The sequence below is a fragment of the Pteronotus mesoamericanus genome, unplaced genomic scaffold (assembly GCF_021234165.1).
Source record: "Pteronotus mesoamericanus isolate MK-2021 breed Mesoamerican mustached bat unplaced genomic scaffold, CSHL_Meso_final contig_502, whole genome shotgun sequence".
Lineage (NCBI taxonomy): Eukaryota > Metazoa > Chordata > Mammalia > Chiroptera > Mormoopidae > Pteronotus > Pteronotus mesoamericanus.
Window position 1 is genome coordinate 5,337,484 of NW_026555187.1, and position 20,426 is coordinate 5,357,909.

A 20,426-nucleotide genomic window follows, 5' to 3' on the forward strand; every position below is an offset into this window, starting at 1 on the left:
CAGGGGCAGTGAGAGCCCTTGCCTTGCTCAGGAACGTCAATAGCTAGTTCAGATGGACACCACTGCCTCCGTCCAGCAGCGCTAGAACGGAGAACACAAGCTCCTTAGACCTGTGAGATCCTCCACATTCTCCAAATGCTCTCAGTGAGCTCTATCACTGGGTCATCATGACAACCGCCTCTTACAGACAAGGACAAAACCCCAGAGAGCTGGCCAGTGACCTGAGGCGGTCACTGAGCTGGGAACCAGCCACACCTGAATCCAAACTTTGTCTTCCTAGTTCTGGGTTCCCACCATCATACGGGGTTGAAGCCTTTGCACACTCTGTGCGAAGGTCATCGGCGGGCTTTCCCCGCAGAGACGCGTGCACGCTTGAAGCTGGCGAGGGTTTGCCCAAAGTGCGCTGCTAGGTGCCCATGAACAAAGATTCAATAGTCAAATGAGACTGAAAATTAAATGCGTATTACAGAGAGCCTATTAGGATACCAAAAGCTCTACAAAGCCCTTCAGGGCGGAATGGGATTGAGTCAGGTTAACCCAGAGTCTCCAGAACTTGGCTGTCGATAGAACCTTCCCTCCACCCAGCCCCAGCCGATGCTCATTGACAACCCACCAGATCTGAGGTCCTCAGATCTCCAACTCAGAGTGTGAGCCAGGCTCCTCCTCAAACACGACAGCAAAGGGACAAGGGTGCGGGAGGCCATTTGTTTCTGTAGGAGGAGAGGAATGGCCACGCCTCCTCTGCTGGGCAGGAGGAGGAGCTCCTGCAGGATCCCCGCCCACCCCAGCTCTGCCTCTTGGGCTGCGCAGCGTCACCCTTGGTCCCCAGATCCGGGCCCCTGACAGTGCTGTGCCAGAGCCAATGTTAAATTTTCAGAAATTTTGTGAGTCTGTTGTGAAACCGGCCACGGTGGGAGTATTTACTCTACAGAAACAGGCAAACACTACAAAGTGGTGCTCCTCCCCCAGTTATTCTGAGAGCCCATTTGCCTGTGCACCCCTGATCCCGGGACATTTTTGAAATTGTTAGAAAACTTTAGAGGGCCTGTGAGAACTGGGTGCTGGGGGTGAGCTGATGCCCAAGTCCTTGCTCAGCAGCATCCTCCGCCCTCGCGAACAGGGGCTGAGGACCACAGAGCATGATAACCTCCCAGCCATAACCCACGATGAAACAGAAAGGGCCTCATGGCCAGCTTACTCTGATGTTTGTCACCAGCCAGTGTCTCCAGTACTGATAAATGGGCGTAGCCCTGCTGGGGGCGTCTGGGTCCACCATCACCAGGAGGTAGTTTGACCCCTGTAACACATGCACCAAAAAGAAGCATAGCATTAGGACTGGGATCCTGATAGGAAAACCACAAAGGGCAGACCCTCCTTTACCTCTGCTCCCACCGAGGATGGCTGGCCCACCCCTGTAGCTTCCTGTCTAGGTCATCTTGGTTCTTATGACATTCTTCTTGTGTCACATGCTTATGCTCACAGAAATAGAGTTGATTAAGAAGACAGCTTCATCATTTGGATTTCTCTTTGTGAAATCAAACAAGTATATTTATTAAGTAACTGGAAATTCTTAGCATCACGCTTGGTGCTGTGGAGAGAACAAAGGAATCTAAAGCAGGACTCTGCTCTCAAGAAGCTCACAGTGTAGTTGGAACAACTTATCCATTAGTTCAACAAGTACAGGGGAGCTTGCTTGGGGTCAGGGAATATGCCAATGGCAAGGAATACTAGGACTCATTCATCCCTTCAATAAGAATTTACTGAACACCTCGTATGTGCTTGAAATTGTTCTAGGTGCTAGGATTTCAACAGGGAACAAGAGAGTGTGGTCCATACCTTCTGGAAGCTTTTATTCTAGGTAAGAGACACGGATGAAACAAACAAACAAACAATCCCAACCAACCCAAGGAAATGTTAAGTTGTGATTAGTGTTATAATTAATAAATTAGGGTAGGGTGAGAAGGAGTAAGCACTCTAAGGAGAGGAAATAGCTGTTACAAAGTCCTCCAGATGGAAAGAAGTTAGGAACAGAAAGGAGGCCATGTGGCCAGGGCAGAGCAAGAGGGGAGTGGACACGGCGTGACCGGAGAGGTGGGCGGGGCAAGACAACAGGGCGCTTCCTGGGCCTGCGTGAGGAGTGGGGTTGCAGCCCAAGTGCAATGAAGAACCATTGGAAGGTTTAGTCAGGAGACTAAATAAGGAGAATGATGTGCTCTGATATACATTTTATAAGATTGTTTTGGTGGCTGGGCGGAGAATGAATGGTGGGAAGGAGGCAAGAGAGGAAGCCGGGCGGCCAGCGTGGAGGCGACCGCAGGAGTGCAGGGAAGGGCGACGGCATCTCGGACCAGGATGGTGGCAATGGATTCACAAACGAGCGGATGGATTAGGGAAGTATTTTTTAAGTAGAATCAAAGGGATTTATTGAGGAACGAGGCAGCAGGGCAGCGAGGAAGGGGTGGGGAAAGAAAAATAGAGGATGAGGCCTGGGTTTTTGGCTTGAGCAGCTGGATGAATGGTACCATTTAACGACATAGAGAAGATTTGGAGAGGAGAATGTTTGAAGGGGCACATCAAGAGTTATGTTTTAGACCTAAGTTAGGAGTGCTTCTTAGAAGACAAGCAAGTATATGAGTCATAGTCTGGAGTTTGGGGGAGAGATCAGGACCGGATACATACATTTGGGAGCCATTAATATATAAATGGGCCTAAATCCATAGAATAAAATTGTCCATGGGAAGATTAGACATGGAGAAGAAAAGTGGTCTCGTGAGAGAAGTGGTCTCGTGACTGGACTCTAACTTTGAGAAAAGAAGGAGAATGGAGCAAGGAAGACCAGAGAGGTGGGGGGCACACCTCCAGGGTAGTAGCTATTATGAAATCTGAGACAGGAGTAAGTGGTTAACTGTACTGAATGCAGCCAAAAGGTAGAGCAAGACGAGGACGCTGGCGTGACCATGTGATTGGACAACTTGAAGATCACTAATGTCTTGGCAAGACCAGTTTCAGTGGAGCAGAAAGGGCAGAAGTTTGACTGGAACAGGGGGAGATGAGATGAGAGATGAGGAATTGGAGATAGTTACTGCAGGTGATTTTAAAAAAAGGTTTGGTGTGAAGGACAGCGGAGACTTGGAGGGGTTCTTATGAGAGGGGGAGGGAGAGTTAAGAGGTCTTTTTAATTTTTACTTTTATTCTTATATTTTAAGAGACAGATGACAGAGAGGCATGCCTGCAGGCCAGCGGAAATGATCCCTCGGGAGAGGGGGATGTAGGCCCGCGACCATCGCCGGGGCCAAGACTCAGGGAAGTGGGAGAGGGCAGGATGCAGAGTGAAAGTGGGGGGCTTGGCCTTCGGTGGGAGCAGAGGGTGCTGAGAATCGGAAGGTGTGGCAGCGGGAAGTGAGGAAATTGTCTCTGGTTGCTTGTGTGTTTTTGTTTTTGTTTTTTGTGAATTAGAGGAAAGATCATCGGGGAAGAGGTATTTTAGGAAGTCTGTGGACAGAGAAGAAGGTATGAAATAGTCCTTTTGGAAAGTAAGGAACTGAATATACCATAGGCATACATAGTAAGGTCACCGGGTAATATTATATCCCACTGCTGTGTACTTTTTAACTGTTCAGTGCAGGTGTGGAATACATGGTAATTGGGTTTAACTTGAATAGGGACCGGTGAGTATGACAGAAGAGAAGGGCGTGGGGGGGGGGAAGGGAGCAAGGGTTGGGCCTCCCCTTGATCTGCAGGGGGAGTCGACATAGATACGATGGCTGTCTCCGTACAAAGTGCCCCAGTGAAAGAGCATTTACCACGTACAGAGGGGGCACAGAGGAGGGATTCTAACCTCTCCACCTCGGGAGTCCAGGACGCTTCACAGAATTGTCCTATGAACTTGCTCTTGAAGGAGGAGCAGGTAAAGCATCAGGAAAAGGACCCTGTGGGCAAAGGGGAGGGACTGTGCAAGGGGCCTGGGGGATGGGCCGGAACTCAGGGCGCCTGGAAGGAGTGGTAGGTGAAAGCGCTGAAAGGTTAGTGGAACTAGATAACAGAAAGCCTAACGTGTCCTGAGCGGTTCGGAATTTGTTTTGCAACAGAACCCACTGAAATCATTTGAACAGACAACTGGCATGATTAAATGGGTGTTTTGGGAAGGCACATGATGAGGCTTTGACAATTGGGAGAAAGTTTGGCAACTCTCCAAAGATGAGTATTTTGGAGAAAAATACTGATTGTTGAATGTTAAAATCCAAAAGAAGCAGTGAACCACATATTAGATGCCGTAAGAAATTAAATCAGAGGCTATGAAGGTAAACACAAGAAAATCTCCAAGAACTCAAAAGAAAAGGATAAAGAGATGAAAATATCAGGGGGAAAGTAGAATTAAATCATAAATTGTCTGTGTGTGTGTTTGTGTGTGTGATCCCAGTGAAATCCCAGAGAGAAAAAACTATCTAATTGATACCTGTATTTTGCCCTGTATAATGTGCGCCCGCGTTTTGTGTGCATTATACACGGGATTATTATGCCCATGGTATGTAATCCTTATACCCATGTATAATGTGCATCCTTATTTTTCCCTCAAAAATTTGGGCAAAAAAGTGTGAATTATATGCAGCAAAATGTAGTACATCCAGGAACTGGTTCTAGCCAAGGCGATAAGAAAATAAAAAGAAACAGTGTAAATACTGTAAAAGAAGAAATAAAACCATCTACCCTCTCTGTTATTTATTTATTTATTTATTTATTTATTTATTTTGCAAATGCCACAGTTGCCTGCATGAAAAATCCAAAAGAATCAGCTGGAAACAAACTAATATTCAGTAAAGTGAGTTGTTACAAAATGAACAAAAAATGAGTACTTTCCTACAGACAGCAATAATAGTCCATTAGAAAACATTTTAAAATGCCATTTAAAATTGTAATAAAAAATATAAAATATCTAGGAATAAACTTGATGCAAAATGCAAGACATGCAGGAAACAAAAACATCACTAATGTACGTAAAAACAAAACTTGAAGACATGGAGAGATATACTAAAACAATCATTAGCAAATTATGTCACTAATTCTTTAATTAATGAGTTAATTTAACACAATTCTGAAATAATACTTAGCAAATTATGTCACTAATTCTTCAATTAATTAGTTAACACAATTTCAATCAAAACTCTAAATAGATGTTTTGGGAACTGCATAGAATGATTTTAAAGTCCAGAATAAATGCAAAAAAAAAAAAATTAGCCAAGCAATATTGAAAAAGATGAAACAGGGGGATAATGTTGACTTGGTAGGTAGTAACATATATTATAAAACTAAAGTAATTGCAACAGTGTGGGTCCTGATTAAGGAATACATAAATAAAGGAAGTAAAGTAGAAAATCTAGAGAGAAACTTGTGTTCCAAATGTGTGTGCATTAAATATGTGATCAAGTTATCATCAAATGTGTGATATTTAATACATGATTCGGTTATTTCAAACCAGTGGGGAAAGGATAGGTTATTTTATAAGTGCTATTCAGACAATTGGCTCAACACCTGGAATAAATAAAATTCAGTCTCTATTCCTCTCATACACCCAAAACTTCCAGATTTAAATGTGAAAATAATAAGCAAATCTTTAAAACTGATTCAATAAAATTATAGTAGTTCATATTATAGAGTTAGAGTTAGAACTTTATATTTTAATATGGGAAAATATCCACAATACACTAGTAACTGAAATGAATAAGCTGCAGCATAGTTAGTATGATCTCATCTAAAATGTGCAGGAAAACTTTTTATATTTAACTATATATATATTTATAGATATATTTGCATATGCATAGAAAATGTCTGGAAAAGTACACACAAACTGTTAACAGTAAATGGCATGAAGGAAAAGATTGATATATTTAACTGGATATAATTTTGAAACTTTTCTAAAATTCAAAGAAAATAAGCTGAAAGAAAATATTTACAAGATCTGTGAAAAATGATTAATATCCTTAACACACATAAAGTAGTTTTTAAGTCCGTAAGAAAAAGAGTGATAACCCAATGGAAAAACAGACAACTGACATGAATAGACAATTCATAAACTAAGAAATACAAATGACCCATAAAAGTAAGAGCAAACGATTGGTTTCAAAGATGGCAAATTATAAAATAAAACCTCATTTTTGTCTATAAAATTGACAGCCATGTTTTTTATATTCCGCCCAAATGTCTAAGGTATGGAGAAACAATGGTAGGTTGTGAAATCTTATGTACCATTCGCTCTCACTGTGTTTGCCAACCAGAAGAGAAGACCACCGCGTGTGCTTGCAGCCCATCGGCGTGAGGGCGGCTCAGCACGGCCCAAGCGGTCATTCCCTAGGCAGGCCAGCGGGCCGCCCGCTCCGTAACTTCTTGGTGCAGGGTTTTCCTGACCTGCTGGTGAACTCTGGAGGCCCTGCCACCCTTTCCCTCCACCTGGCGAGGTGGGGGGTCTGTGTGTAACTGCCTTTCCCAAAGAGAAGGAGTGCAGGTGTTCTTTGGACAGACTATGATAGGATGTCTGCACACAGTCTCAGTCAGGTCCTAGGAGTCCTGAGCAGGCGGGACCTGCACCCATCGGGGTTTTGCCTCCTGATGTCTTCAGGCTGGGAACTTGCTGGCCCCGAGGGGCTGTCGGTTCCCACTGGGAGCACGTGCTCACCTGAGAGCAGGCTCTTCAAACGTAAACCTCCCAATCCAGAGCCTGCACCCCACATCACCTCCATCGTGGGCCGAGCCACCACCTCCCTCTCATAATCACCGCAGGACCGCGAGCCAGACAGCGCGGGGCAGCCGCTGCGCCCCCAAGCCCAGCAGTGTCATTCAAACCAGCCAGCCTATCTCCCCTGCGAGCGCTGCCTTGCCGGTCCCCTCCCACCAAAACCGCAGCGAAGGCCCCACCCCTGCTCTCCCTGCCCTCCCCCGGGCTCCCGGGCCTCCCGACCGCGGACCCTAGTGCCTCCCTGGGTGGCCCTGGGTGGCCCTGGGTGGCCCTGGGTGGCTGCCAAGGCTCCTGCCTCTAGGGACCTGTGAGCACCAACTGCTTCATTCTTGAGGGACACTCATCTGGGTGTCCTATCAGCCCCAATCAAATCCAACCCCGGGAACATTTCAGGACAGGGCCTTTGACTCCTTATGACTCAGACATTCCTCCAGCCCATTTGGGGACCACGGGACACTGCGAAGTGTCTGGCTTTGTATTTCTCTCATTTCCTGATATGATTATGGGTGTGGCTTGTGGCCTACAGCACTTGCTTGTCCTTGAATGGGAGCCTGAACTGACCTGATGAGGGAAAGGTTCATGGTCAAGGTGAGTGGAGAGTCATCTCCTTTGAGACAGCAGTTCTTACAGCTGCCTCAGAATTAGAATCACCAGGGGACATTTTCTAAGCCATCAAAGCTGAACCCTCACATAAGGGACCTGGACTGAGACCCAGGCATTGCTGTCAATCTGGAAGTTTCCCAGGTGACACTAATGTAGAGTTCGGGGCAGTAACCAAACAGTATTAAAGTCTGGTTCCCGAAAGCCCCCAGCCAAATGCACTGCTGACGGAAACCCGGGTTTCTCCTCCTGCTCAGGGCACTCTCAGGGAAGCCCGCGTGCCCTCCATGTGAAGGGGGCAGGCTTCCATGACCTCTGCTGAGGTCCCTTGTGCCTGGCCTCTGAAGATTAAGGGGCTTGGGGCACCGAAGAGAGAAGCTGAAGTCACAGACACAAGGCACCCTCTGCTCCCACTATTCATTACGGTATTGGTTGGCATACAAATTTAGCCTATAGTGGGTTGGTTGTGTTTGAACCTCCCCCACAAAGTTCTCTATGGGAAATCTAGTTAAGAGCCTTCTTCCTGGGGGAGGTTGAGCGTGACAGCTGTTCCTCATCAGGGCTGATGGTCCCACCAGGATGCAGCCCGGAGTCGCCCCTTGAGCCTAAAGCCTTTCCTTCCCGAGGACCGACTCACATTTCAGCCTGGCACCCAGGAGCACATCCTCTCTCTCCATAGCTGCGGACAAAGACGCTTCCTGGGCTGTGTGCGCAGAGGCGCCTGGACGGGGCGGGCGGTGGGGAGCGGGGTGGGGGCTGGGCGCACGCCTCGCCCTGGCACATTTGGGTAGAGGTGTTGTGCAGTCGTGGGGGTCGGCCACTGTTCTTCCTCGCCTTCCCCTACGATGGGGGCCGCAGAGCTACACTGCTAGACTCCCAGCCTTTTTATTTTGGCAACAAGTGGAGGTCATGTTATGGCCAAGGAAACGTGGGAGAAAGTCACTCGGAGGAGCTCCTGAATCAAAGACAAGACTCACTGGGAGAACACTGTTGTTGTCTGTAGCTGTCCCCTTCTTCCTGTCTGGAACATGATGTGATGTTGGGGGCGGGGAGACAAGCATAAGGTTGAAGGCCTGTGTACTAAGGACGGTGAAACGGAAAGGCGGCGAGAGCCTGGGTCCTCGAGCAGCACAGCCCGCCCAGGCTGCCAGCCCCTGGACTTGCCGCTGCATGAAGCAGCCCCTCGAGTTCTGGTGGAAGGCGTTCTTGTTCCTCGCACCCAAAACTGAAAGTACAGTGGGACGTGCCGGGGGAGGCTTACACAAAGGACTAGGGGTACAGGTGAGGGACAAAATACTCCTGTGCAGAGTCGGGGGGGGGGCATCTGTCTAGAGCAGGTCGTCACGGGAAGAATAAAGGACAACTCAGCGAGGGCCAGATGTTGAGGTCAGAGGCGGCAGGCGATACCAGTCTGAGTCAGTTAAGGCCATAATTTGGTGTGGCCAGAGTCACATTACTGGGAACAAGGGGTCACTGAGGGAAAAATTCTCTAAGTAGAGTTTTTTATGCCGAGCCTACAGGTGGAAAAATTGAGGCTGAGAAGGATCAGAGAACCTGTCTGAGACGATAAACCTGGTGACGTGAATCCTGCCTAGTAACTGGGCAGCCTCGGGCGAGCTGCCTGAACTCTCTGGGCCTCAGGTTCGTTGTGTAAAATAGAGATTATAATAATCACCATGCTTCTCTCTTAGACTGTTAAGCACATTAAGTGAGTTAATAAGGGGCTCAAAATAGCACCCGGCACATATTAAGTGATCGATAAACCCCAGTCACTGTGAACAAGGGAAAGGCTCCTCCGGGATCTATTGTACAACCACGTGCCTCGTCCCCCAATTACACCCTCTTCTCCCTGCACAGAAGGGGTCGGGAGGCAGAGGGACAGAACTGGGCCTGACTTTTAGTCACAACAATATGGTTTTTGTTTGCCTATTGCCAACTCCTCCCCACCCAGGTCTCTGGCCACTGGTGTAATTTGAAACATACATCCTGCAAAGATATACTGAATGGCAACATGTCCCAGCATCTCTGAATGAAATGCCTTCTGCCACCATGCTGCCCAGACCTCTGGGGAAGGCGGTCGCTCCACAGCAGCTGCCCACTCAAGATGGCCGGCTCAGTGGGTCCTGGCTGCACGGCCAGGGGACTCGAGCCACGCGTGGCGAGTTCGAATCCTGCCGAGCTCACTGTACTCTGCCCACTCCTCAAAGCCTGCACTCTGTCCCTCTGGCCCACGGCGACTCTTCTCACGTAGTAAGGCTGAGTGACTTAGTTAAATTTCAAAGCCTCATACACGGTCAAGCCGGCAGCAGGAATCACTGCACGACAGGTGAGGAATTTCTGATTATCCGTTCTGCGTGGGAGGGAGGAGAAAAGGAAACCGAGGAAAGGGAAGGGAACAGGGGAGCTTGTAAGAAACCCAGTGGTCCTTTCTTTAACTTGCTACCAGATGAATAATTCTACCTCCAAAGGCTACACTCATGCCCACGGCGCTCCCCAGTTCCTCCTCTGACTTACCTATTTCTATGAACGGCACTCCAATTTTGTCAGCCACCAAATGCAAACCACGAATCATCCTGTGACTCCTCCCTCTCCAATCACGTTTGATTTTTTCTGGATCCGTTCTCAGGAGCCCACTCTCACCTTTCCTCATCCCCTCCGACTCCTTGGGCGAGGATTGAACTAGCTCTTGCCTCTACTATTCCAACAGCCTCCCATCCCGCCTATGGCCTGTCTACATCCCTTCCCTCTCACCTGTCACCGGGGGCTGCCTGGGTAAGCAAATTCTTTGGAAAACAAAGAAATAAAGAAACAAAGCATGCTCCCCGATCTGCAGTGCCAGCTCATCTCCAGGAGCAAACATTCCTACCACGGTCCCTCCAAGCTGCGAGCCCGAGGTCACAGAACGGAGTTGGGAGGGGAGAAAGCACAGGACGGGCCCTCACAAGCCCCCGGCTGCCCGATGACCTTCCTGAGGAATGGCTGTCCACAGACTTCTGACTTAAACTTTGTAGCCTGGCCTTGGAGGCCTTCTGTGGCTTGCCGTCCATGAGCCCGCAAGCTGACCGCACCCTCCCCCTACACGTGTCCGCGCAGGCCAGGGACGGTTCTGACCTCAGGTGTGATTCTGCTTCCCCACCTTTGTGCCCACCAGCAAATCCGCCCCATTCTTCAAGACACATCTCAAAGGCCACCCACCTCCCCCACGAGGCCGTCTTCTGAGCCCCTCGAACAAGATAAGCTGTCCTTGCTATGGGAACCCCAGGAGCATTTCATCTGTCCCTTCGCTGGAGCGCTTATCAAGGTCTGCTATGCACCTGGTCCTACGTGGGCTTCTCTTGGTCCCTCTTATTAGATTATAATTTCCTTGAAAGTAGAATCAACTATTTCTTTGTTGTTCCTAAAGGGCCAGGCATATACCCTTGCACGCAGTAGATGCTTAAGAAATATTTGTTGAAATAAATGTATCCATTTCCTCTGTCAGGATAAGACATTGTTTTCTTTTTGTGTTCTGGAAGGGGGAGCGAAATTGCTGGTCCCAGGGCCGGACAGAGCCCTTTGTATTGCTGCTCCCAGCCATACGACACTTACCACGGAGACTGGCCTTTGTCCTTTGGCCTCAGCTGGGGGCGTCAGAGCCTCTGACTCCTGACCAAGGCCTGTCACTTACCCTCTACCTCCCAGGAAGTGAAGATCAGCCCAGCCAGACCTAACGCTTCCTCCCCAGAGCCCGGAGGTAACGCGCGTGCTGGGTTGGCCCCTGGCTAGGGCCAGCGTTTGCCTAGAAGCTACGTCTGAGCCTCGGCCAGGTCAGGGGGCCTTGGCATTTGAACCAGAGCTGGGGCAAGTCTGCTAGGCCTGGCGCCGAGCTGTGGGTTGGCCTCCTCTGCTCTCAGCCTGAGCCACCGCAGTCGCCAAGGCCCCTAGTGTGAAGGAATTTGAGTTCTAACTTTAGGTGGCTACGTGGCTGATGGCTGTGTTTGTGAATATCTCATTCCTACTTTGGTTGCCCAGCTGGTGGGAACAGAACGGGTAGTCATGGGACTGTCATCATGTGCTGTCCAGGTTAACATGTAGCATTTCTATTACTATTAACAGACTTTGTGCTCCTCACTCCATCTGTTCTCTGCAATAATTGCAGTTGTACAGACCATGCCTTTGCTACAGGCAAGCTCTGGGGAAGAGGATAGTGCTTTTATGAGAAAAAAAAAAGTGTTAAAAAATAACAGCAAACACGAGAAGAGTGTGGGAATGGAGCTAACAGCAGGTTTCCATTTTCTTTCGGATTCAGGCCCGCAAAGGTGGTGTTTTCACACTTGTTTGGGGTGGACCAAGCCCAGCCAGATGGGGGCGAGTGGCCAGGCTGGTGGCTCAGCCTTTGGGAGGTGGGTGGACCCGTGGTCACGGTAGCCAATGAGGAGATGCTGAGACGCACGGGGCCCTCAGAGAGAGTCAGCAGCAGCTGCGATGGCGTGGCCTGTCCTGTTTGAAGGCGCGGGGCGACAGCGAGGCCTGGCGGACATGCTGGGGACTAAGAAGGGCTGGTGGGGAGGCAGAGGTTTAAGCTGAATGACTGGGCGCCTGGTTCTTCACGCAGGAGGTGGGAAGGGATGCTCCCCATGAGCTCCTGTCCCGAGGGCTGTTAGGACAGCGAATGGGTTGCTGCACATATTCCGGATTCTTCTGATGGAGGGTTAAGAGAGCTATAAAGAACAATTAAGGCTTGGTGTGTGAAAGACAATATTAAAAGCACAGAACAGATACTTGCGGACCTGAAGCGCTCTGATTTGTAAGCACAGTGTGAGGGTTTCCGTCTTTTTGTGGGAGTGCTAAACAAAGCATAACTGTGAGCACAATGACCGGATGGGCCTTTGTTCCGGGGCCTTCCTTCCCATTACCCAGCTTGTCCACGGGCGGGGCCGACTCTGAATGGCACATCTCACCCTGGGGAGCCGACGATGGGAGTCTCACCCCTTGCCCAGCCCCCCACAACGTCAGGGAGGAAGGCGCTGCTGAGCTTGTCTAGGATTAAATGCGACGGGGGGAAAAAAACAAGAACTAAGAGAATACAGCCATGTGATTCCTAAGTCTCCCCATTTCAAGGAAATATTTTCACTTGAAAGAAACCCACAGAATGTGACTGGTCAGCTGCAAATAAGACATTTGTTGGGGAAATTGTGTGTGTGTGTGTGTGTGTGTGTGTGTGTGTGTGTGTGTGTGTTCAATGCTATTCTCCAAACCCAAAAAACGGTTTTTAAAAATTCCTGGGAAAGCTCATGTGGAGAATCAAACGGGCCATTCTCTGATGACGGTCACAGTGTGAGACACTTCACAGGCACTGGGCAGGTCTTACCTGACTTTCCCACTTCAAATCACCCTCAAAACTCATTAGAACACCTTAGCCCTGGCCGAGGCGCTCTGTTGGTTGGAGCGTTGTCCTATGCACCAAATCGCTGCAGGTTCGGTTCCCGCTCAGGGGATGTTCTGAGGTTATGGGTTTGATCATCAGTTGGGTGCATGCAGGAGGCAACCGATGCATATTTCTCTCTCACATGGATGTTTCTCTCCCCCTCCCCTCCTCTCTCTCTAAAATAAACAAACATGTCCTCGGGTGCAGATTAAAAAAACTGATGAGGACATTCTAGATCTACTTTAAAACTAGATTCAGTGAATTACAGAGATTGGGCTTTTTCCCAAGAATTTTCAAAATACACAGGTGCGAAGGAACACACTATTGGCTGGGGCCCCCCAACGCTTGTTTTTTTTAATATACGAAAATATTAATAAATAAGAAAGGGGAGGGTTTTGAGCTAGTCCTACCTATTGACAAATTTCTAGAATTATGTTGGGAATATCCACGTCTCATTTGGCCAATACTTGATTGGGAAGAATGTGAGCCGACTCCTGGAGAGAATGTGCGTGTTAAAGACTTGCATGACATTAGCGTTTGGTGTATCAATTGCCATCGCCCGGCCTGGGGCCGACAGCTGGCCCTCAGGGCCCTGCACATGCATGAGCTGTGCAGTAAACATGCATGCTGAACACATGAATAAAACACGTAACTAACTGTACTTACAGCCAAAGAGTTTACTACCAAGTAGAGGCCTTTCCCTAAAAAGCGAACCCTGAATGTACAAAGTGATGTAACCTCCATTTAAGTTTATCAAACAAGTAATAGCTACCATCAGCGGAGCTCCATTGTATCATATGCCAACTATCTCATACCTCTTATGTCATTTCATTCCACAGCCCGCACAGAGGCCACCACCGTTATTCCCACCTCGAAGATGAGAAAACTGAGGCCTAGGCAGACGGAGTAACCTGTCCGAGGGTGTGTCATTTGTAAGTGGCGAAGGGAAACCTCAAGCCCAGGTCTGTGCGGCCCTGAGGCCGGGCTCCCATGCCCTCTGCTCTGCTGCCCTCGGCCGGGGAGCGGGAGCTGCACCTCCGTAAGTGCAATCACGCATCCTTTATTAGTGACAGTTCTTTGAGAAGGCAAATAAATTAGTGGGAAATGAAATTGTATTTAGTCTTGCAAAAGCTTTTGACAAGGTTACTTTCAAAATTTGATGCCAAATATTTTGTTATTGATAGGGAACAGCTTGGAGACAGCAATAAGCAAAGCCACAAAAGGATCTATTTTTCTGTTCACTTCTAGATTACAAGATTTGGGGGCTCCTTTATAGGCCTTTCATTCTACACCTTTACATAGATTGTGGTGAAACCCCAGATACTCAGAGGATGGGGGGAGTCCCGCATCAGGTGGAGATGTCACTGCCCGCCGATGTGGGCAGATGGGCTCCCGGGCAGGCTCGCAAGAGGCCAGGCCTTGGCAGAAAGTATCCTGGGCCCTCCCGGGAAGACGGCTCGGACAAGGATGTCACAGCCTCCACAGGCTGTTCCCTAAAGACGCCAGACTAAGCAGTCCCTGTGACGTGGGAAGACAACAAAGGGCCAGGCTTAACTGGAAGGAGACACTCATACACGAGCGTGTAACATCTGTGAAGAGCCACCACACACTTGCGCTGAGGCACTGCCCTCAGTCCCCAGTGCTGCAGAGAGGGGCCGCCAGGATGGTCAGCCAGGAGCCAGGGGCAGGGGCGGGGGGCCAGACGAGGACTGGGGAAGGCGATGAGGAGGAGCCAGGTCGGCCAAATCGCTAAGAGTCACAACGTCCAAACACAGTCTTGGTCATCAGATCCTGGTAGGCAGAACTGCAGGGAACTCTTGGCACTTGGAAGAGAAGCATTTGGAACGGAAAAAGGGCCTGCTAACACACAGCAGGTGGGAAGCTCACCAACTTCATTCCCCAAGAGGTGAGACAGGTTGAAAATACACATTGCTCTTTAAAAGCTTTGGAGAAACCTATGGGATGGGGATGCACACTGGTTTCTTGGGTAGATTGTGACTTTTAGGAGGTGATCCTTAAGGGCTGACAGCAAAGCAGAGAATTGGGGCCATTAAACATCTCTGGGAGTGGTGGCCAGAGGTGGCCATCATAGCTGGTCAGACGGCAGTTTGTTTTGACCCAGGGTGCCAATTCTGATGCTCTTCTTGGCCCCAAGGAGGTAAGAACTATTATGGATACAGTCTGATTAGAGGAAATATGGTTTACAAAAAGTAATGCCTGGTTCCTACAATTACACACGAGCCCTGCCTCTTGGGGGATCAATAAGGAGAGCCTTAACAACCTGAGAGTGAGCATGTGGATGGAGCTTTGGAAAGACGTAGCAAGACAGTAGAAGAAGCATATCTCTGTCACCGCCCAGGATCCCAGCAGCCCTACCAAGCCATAGGGAAGCGCAGGGCCGTTCCCGCCGCCACGAGGCGCAAGGCGCTGAGAGGGGCGGTGCGTGGGGCAGCGCTCTGTTTCCACCTTGAAGTCCCCGATGGTGTTTCCACTGAGGGTCCTGCATCTTCATTTTGCACAGGGCCCCATGAGTTATGGAGCTGGTCCTTGTGAGGAGCTGCTCCACCGGCATCAAATGGTGGTGGTCAAGGCGAGGGGGTCGTCAAAAGAAGGCTAAAGAAGAAGGCCAATTGAGGCAGCTGGAGCCAAATGATACGAGGAAGTGGAGCGTGTGTAGAATGGGCAGTTTCCTAGGCAACTAGTTGCTCTATCTAAGTGTTACACAAATGCTTTGCTATAAACATTTCTTAATGGTGGGGAATAGAACAGGGGAAGTCAGGGCCAGGAGAAGTGGGGGCGCACCGGATGCTGCTCAGTGACCTGCTGAATGGTGAACCCACGAGCAGAATCATCCAGAAAAGAGGAAAAAGTAGATCTTAATGGGCCTGGTCTCAAGTGCCTGTTTGGGGGTCGAATGGCAGCCTTCTCCTTTTTCCAGCCTCACCCCCCAAAACGTATGTATTTTTCAGAAACTTTCCTAAGTAATGACTTCAACTTAAGGGCTGACAAGGGCCACCCCCGAGTTCTCTGCGAAGCCTGAAGAGCCTGGATTCTGCGTCAGGGGAAGGATGACATTATGGAAGAAAAGTAAGAGACACTCGCGAGGGCCCTGGGCCAGGCTGTGCCCCTACGCCCCTCTCCTCCCTCCCAACCCCGCACTGAAGTGACTTTTCCAATGGTCGCTTCACTCTCAGGTGGGCGCTGCGGCTTCTCTACGTTCAGAGCAAGTTCTCTCAACTCCTCCTTAGAAAGTACAAAGATGCAGCCCTGGCTGGTGTGGACAGAAAGGTCGCCGGTTGTATTCCCAGTCAGGGCACGTGCCTGGGTTGCGGGCCAGGTCCCCAGCGGGGGGCCTGAGAGAGGCACCCGATCACTGTTTCTCTCTTTCTCTCTTCTTTCTCCTCTCTCTAAAAATAAATAAATAAAAATCTTAAAAAAAAAGAAGGGCAAGAAAGTACAAAGGTGCTGATTCTTGGCGTAAACATAGTGGAGAAAGGAAAAAAAAAAGAAATAGAACTTATATTGTCCCAGAAACCATTAGAGAATAAAAACCAAGATAAGGCCCAAGAAATTCTCCACAGACATGTTGCATCCATAGACGGGCGTTTTCCAGCGCGGAGAAAGGGAAGGCGCTGTGGTCTACGAGGGGCCCGGGCCCCAGGGATGTCCCGAGCCACAGCCTCTGCCTGGTTATTAGAGTATTTCAAGTATTCCCCATAAAGTTTCACATGGTTTTTTCCTCCGTTGTCACTTAATGGATTCTACTTTTTCTTTTCCATTTAGAAAGTTAGTGTTGATGGGGATGATGGGGTTTCGGGTGCTGAGGGAGGGAGAGAGAGGAGCCCTGCCTAGCTGAGGGGTCTCAGAGGCGGGACCCTAACCCGCGCACCAGGCAGCCGCCTCACCCTGGTCCTCAGTCCAGGGGACCGTGGTAGACGCTCGGCCCAAGGCAGGCAGCCCGTAGACCAGCTGGTGTGCGTCCTGGCATAAAGAAAGCTGGGGGCAGTCGAAGTCAAGGTCACAGCAATGCCAAGTCATATGGGGAGAGGCTCCCGAGGAAAGAGGGGAGCGGTTTGTCACCGCAAAATATGATTTTGGGGGATATGGATTATTTTAAGTTGGTTATTTTGAGAAACAAAAGACTCCCACTCTGTGGTCTCTTGGGTGAAACGCATTGCCTCCCTTAAGGTTGCGGACCCATCCTGAATACCACGGTTCTTCCGCCAGGCTCCCCCTTAGCTGCCTGAAAGCACTTAGAGGACCTGCTCCAGGATGGACCTGTTACCCTGGAGAACTGCAGCCTTCCCTGAACTGGTGTGATAGGCAGGAACCTACTAGCAAGGCCGCTTTGCTTAGTCCTCTCTCCCTGCGTCCCATCCCGTTGTTAAAGATAGACCGCAAACATTTGTTTACCAAACACTTGCTTCTCCGTCTCCCTGTGAATTGCCTTCCTGCCCTTTGAAGTCTAAACCACTGGCTTCCTTTCTCTCCAGCTCCAGGTGGCATATAAGTGTCAACTGGCACATTTGTCCTGGAGCCCATTCTTATGGAACTCCTGTAGGCACATAGAGAATTAAATTTGGTTACTTTTCTCCTGTTAACCTGTCTTATGTGTTTTACTAGCCAGACGATGTAGGGGGAAAGGAAAGTTTTCTGTTCCCCGACAGGAGCCAGAATGACCGGAGTCCAGAGGACATCTCTTCCCAGGAACCCCCGGGGCCTGCCGCCTTCTGCTCCCTGTCCGGTCCTCAAGAATCCCCCGCATAAGCCTTCTTTTCCTTGAAGAGTAGAAGCAGCTCCTCAGTGGCAGGGGCGTGGCCCGAAGGGGGACTTTCTAAGAGTCAGCGTTGGGCGGGCAGGGAGCGGGCTGCTTAGGACTGGGGGTGGGGTGGTGAGAAGAGTGAGCTCCCCACCACATGATGGGGACGGGGCGGGGCGGCGCCAGAGCTGCAGGCCCTCTCCCATTCTGCCATCCTAGGAATCGCGTGAATGGGGATGGTCCGTTCGCACCTGGCTCTGTGGTCTGTTGGAGGAAATGCTGTGCCATCGTTATGGTTGGGGACCCATCCTAAATGTCACAGTTATTGGTCCATCCTTGCCCTGCCCTCGTGCACCGCAAGGCACCTCTCCCTCGCCCACCCTACCTCAGCCCCATCGTACCTGTGGCGGGGGGTGTGTGGCGGGGGGGGGGGGGGGAGGGCGGGGGCGGTTCTTCTGCTTTGGAGATCTCTGTGTTTAAAACGTGTCCTTGGAAAAAAGCCCCCCATTACACCCCGCCCTCATCTCTCTGGCCCCTTTAAATCCGCGTTGTCCTAGAGGTTTGGGGGAGTCTGTCTGGCAGGAACGAGACCTTGCTGTGTGGTGAGAGGAGCAGCCCTCCCTGCGGGAGAAAACACCCACCCCAGCCCTGGTGGGGCGCTAACCAGCTGGGTGACTCTGGGCCTCCTCACTGCACACAGCAGGGGTGGGACCAGGCCAGGGGCTCCGACCTCTCCACTTCCCTGGGGCTTTGCTTTTAAGGAAGTGCAAGAGCAGAGGCGCCAGCCCCTCTTCTCTTCCCTGTGGGGGCGGCTGCCACCCACTGTGCCACGGTCCCTCTAGCACGGAGGGCGACACCCCTTGGGCACCGCCAGGGAGCCCTGTGCAAGCGGAGGAACCCGGCGGCGGCAGAGGCTTGCGCGGCACCGGAGGAACTCAGCCGCCAGACGGCCCCCGGGGGCGGGCTCCGGGTCTGGGGTGCCGCGGAGGAGACCTGGCCCTGAGCCCCAGCCCCCAGCGCGGGCAGTCGCTGAACACTGCGAGCCAAACACCTTGAAAAAGCTAAAATGACTTTAAATGCCTAAACATTTTAAAACAAACCTTACAACACAGGCTTTTAATTTTTTTTTTTTCTTGCCCCAGTGCTGGAGCTCTTTCTCTCTCTCCCTTTCTCTGTCGCTTTCTCTTTTGGGGGGAATTCAAAAGCCGTTTTATGCCTCATTACCTGCACACTGTGAGTGATGTCTGTCGGTCCGTGTGCTGTAAATACCTTAAATCATGCTTCATTAAGAATATCTATGGTGCTATTAAAGAGCTATAATAGACAACGAGTTAACAGATGATTAAAGATGAATTCCATTTGTGTCAGTCACCAGCCAGAGAGAGACAAGAGGCAGTAAGTTCTCAACTCATTATCTAACTGAGAGTGCAGCGCTCTGGGCCCCCCACCCCATCCCGGGTCTGTGAGCGGTGGGAAGGCAGGGGAGGGCTGTCTGCCCGCCTGCAGTGGAGAGCGGCCGCGTGATGGTGGAGTGGGCTGGACCGGGGAGGCTGAGCAGGTGGGACCAGCCAAAGGGGGCTGGCGAGGGAACCCTGCGGGCCCGGAGGAGGGGAACCATGCGGGTGTGTGTCTCTGAGAGTGTGCGCGCACGCCCTCCCATGCACGGTGTCAGGAGCTGTGCTCGCTGTCTGACGGCGCTGTCAGCTCTGCCTGGCTGTTTCCATGCACGTAGTCAAATTCCACTCGGAGCCACGAGAAACAGATCAATCTTAAATGCCTGGTAGCCAGAGAAAAGAGGCAAAGATGGGTCCCAAAGGTGGAGATATTGGATTTTTGATAGTTGCAATGGCAGGTAGGAAAGAAGGAGAAATTTCCTTTCCTCAGCTGCGTTTTCAGGGAAGAAAAGATGAATGTCCCCAAGGAGAAAGGGGTCTGGCCAAAGGCAGGGTGACTGCTGACGGAGTGGAATAGCTTCCCTTTGAATGACTATCCACAAAAGGCAAGAGCACACTGTCTCGTCTCTGATCTCTTTTAGAAGCATCGGCAGCTGTCCCTCCAGAAAGTCAATACATCTCAGCCCTCTGTGCCCCTCACAGAGTCCGCCAGCAGAAATCTGGGAAGCTCCGAGTAGCCTAATTCCCGGTGGGCGCCAGGGACCGCGCCGACCTGAGGCAGGAGGGGATGGCGAAGGTCGTCATCAGAAATGAAGTGCAGCGCACGGCAGCTCTGATCGGCAGCTCTGATCGGGGGCTTCAACATTCTCCATGCCTATCACATTTTTTTTCTTATCCATCCTTTAGGAGATTGGAATTATTCTCCCATTTTATACTTGGAGAAGCTGAGGCAGTGGGAAAAATGGATTATGGCTATTGGTTGACTAATAGGTAGGAAGTGCCTTGTACCCGTGAGACATATTTCTGGAGGCATTGAAAACATGGTCCTTGCCCTTAAGTCACTTTAGAGTGTAGGTGTGAAGGTGGAGATGCCACTGTGTGGGTGGGGCGAGAGAGGCTACCCACCTGGGCTCCACCAGAGGGCAGCAAGGTGGGGCGGCAGGCGGCCCCTTCGCAGTGGAATGTGTGCGGCGCTCAGGCTCGTGGTACCACACCGGCCCATCTTGGCATCTTCTCACCCAGATGGCTCTCCCGTGCCCGCTGCCAGTTCTACGGGCTCTGTGGGCAACGCTGATGTGTGGCATTATGCTATTCATGTCCCCGGTGCTGCTGTCATGCTCTCTGACATCCTGTGTGTCACCTGCCATGCTGTCTTGAATGTGCTACTTGGCCTGGGGTGTTACTACAAGTCTTCACTCGTCACATCTACTTTTTATGCAAAAGAATTAAAAGATGTCACAATCCAACGCTTCTGATTCCTTTCACATGGAGCCATGTGTCCGTGGCCTTGGCCTGTTTCTGCTGCCGTGGAATGCA

The 20,426-nt window shown here is 50.4% G+C and overlaps 1 protein-coding gene across 1 annotated transcript in view; it reads right to left on the reverse strand.

Moving 5' to 3' along the window:
* The window catches only part of PEBP4 (phosphatidylethanolamine binding protein 4), a 185,231-nt gene that overhangs the window by 90,372 nt on the left and 74,433 nt on the right, over positions 1-20,426 (reverse strand). The window contains exon 4 of the mRNA XM_054578815.1: positions 1,199-1,297. Within this exon, the coding sequence (XP_054434790.1) occupies positions 1,199-1,297 (99 nt within the window). The remainder of the gene's footprint in view (positions 1-1,198; positions 1,298-20,426) is intronic.